Genomic DNA, 8699 nt, shown 5'->3' with positions numbered 1-8699 from the left:
TTAAGTACTAATTGTGATAGGTTTTACCCACATATTTAATTAAATATAGTCTAAATGGTATAGGGTCTTAAATAAATTATCACTTTAGCCCATAAACTATCGATTAATTAACTCAAGTTACACTAATATTTAAAATTTCCAAAAATGACCTTCCGGATCATTACATAAGTAAAATCATACATAATATATAAAGTATTCTTAATCCACCCTATGAATCTTTCTCTCTCTCTCTACATATATATATATATATATATATATATATATATATATATATATATATATATATATATATATATATATATATACACACTTCTTCCGTTTGGAATTATTTGTCATGTTGCGTTTTTCGAAAGTAAATTTGACTAATTTTCAAAGTTAAATTAGAGCACATTAATTCGATATTTTAAACAAAAAAAATTAGATATTATAAAACTATATGAAAGATACTATAAATTGCAATTTTTGCATATCAATATGATCAAAAAATACATGTTAAAATGCTAGTCAAAGTTTATATAATTTGACTCTAAAAATAGAAATTATGACAAATAATATCAGACGGAGAAAATATAAGTTAACTTTGATTTGTGGACAAATATTATCAATTAGATACTCATGATCATCTCTACAAAATTGATATGATTTGCTTTAAATAATTGCATTATTTAGTGCCTTTGTCTAGGTAAACCGTACATTTATTTGATAAGTATGTGCACTTTTAAAAATATACTTATATTTGCACTTTGATAAGTATATGCCAATTATAATTTTTAAAAATTTAGGTCCTGTTTCCAATGAAAAATACCTACCCTTCCAATAAGAATGATAGACCTAATTTCAATTATTTCAAACTTCATTGTATATTATATATATATATATATATATATATATATATAAGTAATACATTAATTCAAATCAGGTGTGATATCCATTCATCACATTGAAAGGTTATTTTTTAAAATGAGTGATGAAACGCGAAAGAAGCATATAGATATGCAATATCATTAGTACATATCGTAAATGCGATATGAAGTATATATTGTAATAAATTAATAATAATATATGTACTTATACTTTACAATTACATAGTGATTACCATAGTTAATGACAATTTAGTACTCCAAGCAATTAAAAAAAGGACTATATAGAATGATGAGCCACGTGTCCATACAAAATAAGGTCATTGATTATGTCATAGTCAGACCAACACGTGTCCCAATAAAAGAGGTCTGGTTGACTTACATTTCAACCATTCATAGTACAACATTCTCTAGATTATTGTCTAATATTTTTAATAATTTATATAAAAAATTTAGATTGTTATAAAACTATAAAATAAGAACAAAGAAATTAGAGAGAAAGGAAGAGAAGACTTGTTATTTCTCTTTATGAATTGATTTACAATGAAGAGGAACACTCTATTTATAGGAGAAATCTAACTTGGTCCCCAAGTAGGAGAACTCTTTAACCATATCCTAAAAAGAACTCCACATGATAGACATTCACGACAAATACTTTATAATACTCCCCCTGAATGTCTAATTCATAGATGATGTGCCTCGTCAAAAACCTTACTAAAAAAACTTTAAGAAAAGAAAAACTTTAGTAAAGGAAAATAGTACACATATCTATTAATAAGCATCTAGGCTGCCTCATTAAAAACCTTACAAGGAAAACCAAGTGGGACAAAACCTCGTAAGGGAAAAATAGTACAACGCGTATTAATTTCCCCTAATGAGAACATTAATTCAGAGACTTGAATCTTCGCATTCCAAGCTTGTGCACCATCTTCTTGAAAGTTCCAGTTGGTAGAGACTTGGTGAATAGATTAGCCACATTGTCACTTGAACGAATCTGTTGCACATTTATATCACCATTCTTTTGAAGTTCATGTGTATAGAAAAGCTTCGGTGAAATATGCTTCGTTCTATCTCCTTTTATGAATCCTCCCTTAAGTTGTGCTATGCATGTTGCATTATCTTCATATAAAATGGTGGGTACTTTATCACATTTCAAACCACATTTCTCTCGAATGAGATGTATCATCGACCTTAGCCACACACATTATCTACTTGCTTCATGAATAACTATTATTTCAGCATGATTAGATGAAGTGGCTACGATGGACTGCTTTGTAGATCTCCTAGATATGGCAGTCCCCCCACAGATAAACCCATAGCCTGTTTGGGATCGAGCTTTGTGTGGATCAGATAAATATCCTGCATCAGCATAACCAACAAGATTTAGGCTACAATTAATAGAATAAAATAAGCCCATATTAGTTGTCCCTTTAAGATATCGCAAAATGTGTTTGATCCCATTCCAGTGTCTCCTAGTAGGAGTAGAACTATACCTTGTTAACAAGTTAACAGCAAAAGCTATATCAGGCCTTGTAGTATTAGCAAGATACATTAGTTCACCAATTGCACTAAGATATGGTACTTCAGAACCAAGAATTTCTTCATCCTTTTCTTGAGGTCGGAATGGATCCTTATTCACATCAAGTGAACGAACAACCATCAGAGTACTTAATGGATGCGCTTCATCCATACGAAATATATTCAACACTTTTTCTGTGTAGGCAGATTGATGAATAAAAATACTATTTGTCAAATGCTCAATTTGCAAACCAAGACATAATTTTGTTCTTCCCAGATCTTTCATCTCAAATTCATTCTTTAAATAATCAATTGTCTTTTGAAGCTCTATTAGAGTTCCAATAAGATTTATGTCATCAACATAAATAGCAAGTACAACAAATTCTGATATTGTTTTCTTTATAAAGACACATGGACAAATTGCATCATTTGTATAACCTTCCTTAGTTAAATACTCACTAAGACGGTTATACCACATCCGCCCAGATTGCTTCAAACCATATAATGATCTTTGCAATTTAATTGAATACATTTCTCGAGATTTTGAATTATATGATTTAGGCATCGCAAATCCTTCAGGAATTTTCATGTATATCTCATTATCAAGTTAACCACATCCATCAAATGCATTTCAAGTTGCTCATGGACTGTGAAACTAATGAGATAACACAATGTTATTGCATCCATTAGGTGTTTGAACTATAGGTCCAAAAAACTTCACGCTTGGCAAGTGAATTCAACTCTGATTGAATTGCTTCTTGCCATTTTGGCCAATCATTTCGTTGTCGACATTCTATAACAGATTGAGGTTCATGATCCTCATTATCTTGCATGATATTTGTTGCAACATTATATGCAAAGACATAATCAACCACTATTTCTGATTGATTCACATTAGTTTAAAAAACATCTCTTAAATTTATAGATAGTTCATTATTTCCTTGAGTTTCAAGTTCATTGATTCTTTCATGAATATCAGACTTATTCAAATTTTGAACTTCCATATGAGATTCTTTCATAGTGTCATCTTGACATTTAATCTTTCTTTTTCTAGGATTTTGATCCTTAGACCCCAATGGTCTACCACACTTTAGGTGTGTTTTTGACTCATTAGCTATGACACTAGTGGATGGTACTTTAGGGACATCAATTCGAATTGGGACATTCTCTGCGGGAATATGTGATTTAGTAATCCTTTTCAAATCTGTAAATGCGTTTGGCATTTGATTTGCAATTTTCTGCAGATGAATAATCTTGTGTACTTCTTGTTCGCAAGTAGAAGAATATAGATCAAGATGAGACAATGATAAATTTTTCCACAAAATTTCTCGTTTTATTTCACTATTCTCTCCCCCTAATTTTGGGAAAACTGTCTCATCAAACCGACAATCTGCAAAACTAGCAGTAAATATGTCTCCAGTCAATGATTCAAGATAGCGGATAATGGAGGGCGACTCAAACCCAACATATATTCCTAACCTTCTTTGAGAGCCCATCTTAGTGCGGCTTGGTGGTGCCACAGGCACATATATAACCCTTCCAAAAATTCTTAGATGAGATATATTAGGTTCTTGACCCATAACCAATTGCAATGGAGAAACCTTATGATAACTTGTCGGTCTGAGACGAATAAGTGTCGCAATTAGTTCCCACACAAAAGTGGGCAACTTAGTTTTCATAAGCAATGGTCTTGCTATTAATTGCAAACGTTTAATTAATGATTCAGCGAGACCATTCTGAGTATGAACATGAGCAACGAAGTGTTCAACTCTTATCCCAATCGCTAAACAACTTAATCTGATTATCAGGAAAGTGTGCCCTTAATCTTATTATTTGTGCCAATAATTTTGCAAATGCCAAGTTACGAGATGACAATAGGCACACATGAGACCATCTAGAAGAAGCATCTATTAAAACCATAAATATCTAAATGACTCATTAGGTGGGTGAATAGGTCCACAAATATCCCCATGTATACGTTCCAAGAACGTAAGGGACTCAATCTTAACTTTCATTGGTGATGGTCTCACAATTAACTTGCCTTGATAACAAGCAGTACAAGAAAATTCACCATTTAAAAGAACTTTTATGTCTTTTAGTGGATATCCATTCGAATTTTCTATAATTCATTTCATCATTATTGACCCAGGATGTCCTAGACGATCATGTCAAAGTACAAATGTATTCGAATCAGTAAACTTCTTATTTACTATAAAATGTGCCTCAATTGCACTAATTTTTGTCCAATACAAGCCAGAAGATAAGGTATGGAACTTTTCTATAACACATGTCTGCCCAGAGTCATTCTTAGTGATACCAAAATATTCAAGATTTATTTCATCCATTGATTGGATTGGATAACTATTTTCACGGATATCTTTAAAACTCAACAAGTTTCTCTTAGATTTTGGAGAAAACATAGCATAATTAATGATGAGTTTAGTTCCTTTGGGCAAAATTAGAATGACTCTTCCAAAACCCTGAATCATATTAGTACTACAAAAAATTGTAGTAACATTTATTTTACCCATACTTAAATGAGAAAAATATTTCTTATTTTTGAATATCGTATGTGTTGTATCAAAATCAATCAAACAAATATCTTCATATTTCGATAATATGTTCTTAGAATTATCCATATCTTCACATGAAATGACATACACAAAATAAATATATATTAAATATTAGTGTTGTCAAAAGAGTACAATATATTCAAAGGAATAAATTAATAATTAAATATTAGAAATTGAGCCTTAATTTATTCTTTCCTCTAAGTAAAAAATGAGTTGTTAAGAAAATAAAATAAAATTATTTTTTAATCCTAGTTAATAACAGACTGCATGTTTTTAACATAAGATCAAATTAAAGACCTAATATAATACAAACACATGATAAGTCCTAGTTAATATCAAAATTTTTATGTTTTTAACATTTGACCAAGTTAAAGACCTAATATAATACAAACACGTGATAAAGTTTAGTATTTGACTAACTCTATCATATTAGAATCATATAAATAAATTAATGAAATATATATATTATTTTATTAAGAATTAAGGAACAAGCTAATGAACGACTAAACTAATTTAAAATACTAATACTCATGCAAACAACTATCATTACATGAAATTTGTTAATAAATACTACCAAAAAAAATATCACTCTTCCATGTTCACAGAACCATCACCAATTAAGTGATCTATTTTTCCTTCAGGATGTGCGAAGAAATCTGCTACATTCAAATGCGTGATGTCAACTTGATTTTCAGAGATAAAATTTGCCTCAGGATTTTTCTCTTGCTTATTTAGTGATTCTTGATAAAGCTCAACCAAGTGTTTGGGAGTACGACAATTACGTGCATAATGACCTCTTCCACCACATCGAAAACAACCTTCCCTAGTTGCTTCACGTTTCTCATCCCTTCTTTTTTTCCTTTTTATTTGATGAATGATTAATGCCAGGAATAGAATTACGTTCTTGACCATAATCACGACCACGATTAGGTTTACGACCTTTTTCACGCCTAGCATGGTGAGCGTACGCCTTATTCACTTCAGGAAGTGGTTTAGATCCAGTAGGTCGATTCTCATGATTTTTCAATAATAAATCATTATTTTGCTCGGCCACAAGAAGATGAGAAATTAGTTCAAAATACTTTTTGAAACCTTTCTCTCGATATTGTTGCTGCAAGAGCACATTCGAGGCATGGAAAGTGGAGAACGTCTTTTTCATCATATCAATCTCACTAACCGTTTCTCCACATAATTTCAATTGAGAAGTGATTCTGAACATGACAGAATTATACTCATGTATAGACTTAAAGCCTTGTAGCTTTAGATGCATCCAATCATATCGTGCCTTTGGATGTATGACCATCTTCAAGTGGTCAAATCTTTCTTTTAGGTTTTTCCACAAAACAAGAGGATCCTTAACTGTCACATATTCGATTTTCAGAATCTCGTCAAGATGATGACACAAGAATATCATTGCTCGTGCACAGTTTTATTGATGCCTTATTTTCTTCTTTTATGGTGTCTCCAAGACCCATTGCATCAAGGTGGATTTCAGCATCCAACACCCATGAGGGGTAGTTCCTGCCCGAACTCTGAAAGGCAGTGAACTCTAGTTTTGTAAGATTGACCATTAAAATTAAAAACAAAAGAATAAATAATACTTTTATTAATTCTTCAAATCTAACCTTCACTTTTGAGAAATTAGAGTCTCGTACTGATAACGTGTTATAAAACTATAAAATAAGAAGAAGAAGCTAGAGATAAAGGAAGAGAAGACTTGTTATTTCTCTTTATAAATTAATTTACAATGAAGAGGAGCACTCTATTTATAGGAGAAATCTAACTTGGTCCCCAAGTTGGAGGACTCTTTAACCATATCCTAAAGGACTCCGCATGATAGACATTCACTATAATACAAATACTTTGTAACATGGATCATATTTTTACGTTTTCTTATTTGCTTAAAAGAAATAATTAGGTAGTAATTTAAAAGGTTCATGCATGGAAAGGTATATGAAATCAGAGTCATTCTCTAAAGAATTATTTCAAAAAAAGCCAACCAATGAATTCATATTTTTTTTTAATAATTGAAATGATTTAATTTATTGATCATTAAAAAAATGTTGTTTAAAGCCATAATAAATTCAAAAAAATAAATAAAATTTGTTTTATGCTCTATCTAATTAATCAATACCAACATATGGAGTATATTTTAAATGTTATATTATTTGTGCAATTAGAACGACAAAATATATTTTGATCAAGAATCTTCGATTTTCAATAAGGACACATGGGAATTATCCAATATTGAATTGCTTATTATTTGAGCAAAAACTAATCGTTTCCAATTAGGAAAAGAAGAGTATCTTCTAGTTGTAAGAGTCTATTTTCGATAAGGACATATGACAATCATTTTAAATCGAATTACTTATTATTTGAACAAAAACTAATAAAGGAGGGCCGCTTACAATTAGGAAGAGATGAGTATGATCTTTTGGTTAAATTACACTTTCGATGAAGACATATGATAATAATTTAAAATTAAATTATTTATTATTTAAGTAAAAACTAGTAAAGCGTAACGATTGATCGTTCTAGAAAAGGAATTGATTACTTTTTTTTCCTTCCCCTTATGAGGGTGGGGGCCTATAACTTTTTGAAGTGATTGGATTGCACCATTTGCACATAAGTTGCTTTAAAGAATTGGTGGTGATGATTAAGCCTCTCTTTTATATGTTCATCCAAAAACCATATGTTTAGTTAGTTAGTGAGGAGACAATTAACATGTGGTGATCATATGTTATTTTCCCCCATATTAGGTTTGGTTCAATATGTTTGCTTTAACCCTAGTGAAGTATATCATATGCCCACTATATATCTTAACTATGCCTTTAGAAAGTTTTTCAGTATTTTAATATTTTAGTATGTATTTTTTCTATAAGTTGATTCGATTGAAAATTAATAAAAGAATCATGTTGTATAATAGAATTTTTCTATTGTTTCGAAGTGAAAAAAAATATTTTGTTTCTAATAGTGTCTAATTTATGGACGATGATAAGTAGGGGCGAAGCGGTGGGGGTGGGGGATTATTTTTGCAAATAAAATGTATACTATATCAAATTTCAATTACTTTGTTGTATATAATTAAAATTAGAAAAGTTCAAAACCGTTCTAATTATTTTGATACAACTTCGATATTGATACTACATTTTAAAGACTTTATGCAAGAGTTGCATTAATGTCTCATTGTTATATATGTAATGTAAAATAATAGTAACTTTTAATGTGATACACAAAGTATTGATCAAGAGTATCATAGATTCGTTGAGTGTAATATTTTACTATAAGAGTTTGTATTTATGCATGCAATGCTCAAGAAAGATTTGATTTACGTGGCAGAAATTGCAACCATGCAAAGGTTGCACTCCTAACTCATTATTTAAAAAAAAAGAAGATGTTTGTTCTATCTTAAGAACGAATACTGAGTTTTGTTTTTATCGGCATTCAAAATCTGTAATGAAGTTCCGACTAAAGCAAGACTCATTTAGGGGTGACATTTTCAATAGAATTTTCTTCATACCCTTAAAATTTCTGGCTAAGAATAAAACAATTCAACATTGCAGGAGAACCCTAATGAGTTGCTAATAAAAAAGAAATTACTAGATAATGTGCAACATCGGTACATCACTAGAATTTGTGGAAAAACTTACTAATCTTTTGCAAATTTGTATATTTTACATTCCATTTTGGTTCGACTCAATTTAGTTTTATTAATTTCTTGTAATAATATGGAATAAGGAATTAGTAT

The 8699-nt window shown here is 30.4% G+C and overlaps 1 protein-coding gene across 1 annotated transcript; it reads right to left on the bottom strand.

Moving 5' to 3' along the window:
- Window positions 1–5792: 5792 nt before the first annotated feature.
- Window positions 5793–6365, bottom strand: LOC138340504 (uncharacterized). The gene has a single exon (XM_069292232.1). It carries the CDS (start codon window positions 6363–6365, stop codon window positions 5793–5795), a length of 573 nt encoding a protein of 190 aa, XP_069148333.1.
- Window positions 6366–8699: the final 2334 nt, after the last annotated feature.

The sequence above is a fragment of the Solanum lycopersicum genome, chromosome 12 (assembly GCF_036512215.1).
Source record: "Solanum lycopersicum chromosome 12, SLM_r2.1".
NCBI classification, from domain to species: domain Eukaryota; kingdom Viridiplantae; phylum Streptophyta; class Magnoliopsida; order Solanales; family Solanaceae; genus Solanum; species Solanum lycopersicum.
The sequence above is the reverse complement of the archived record's forward strand: the minus strand, read 5'-3'. Positions and strand labels throughout refer to the sequence as shown.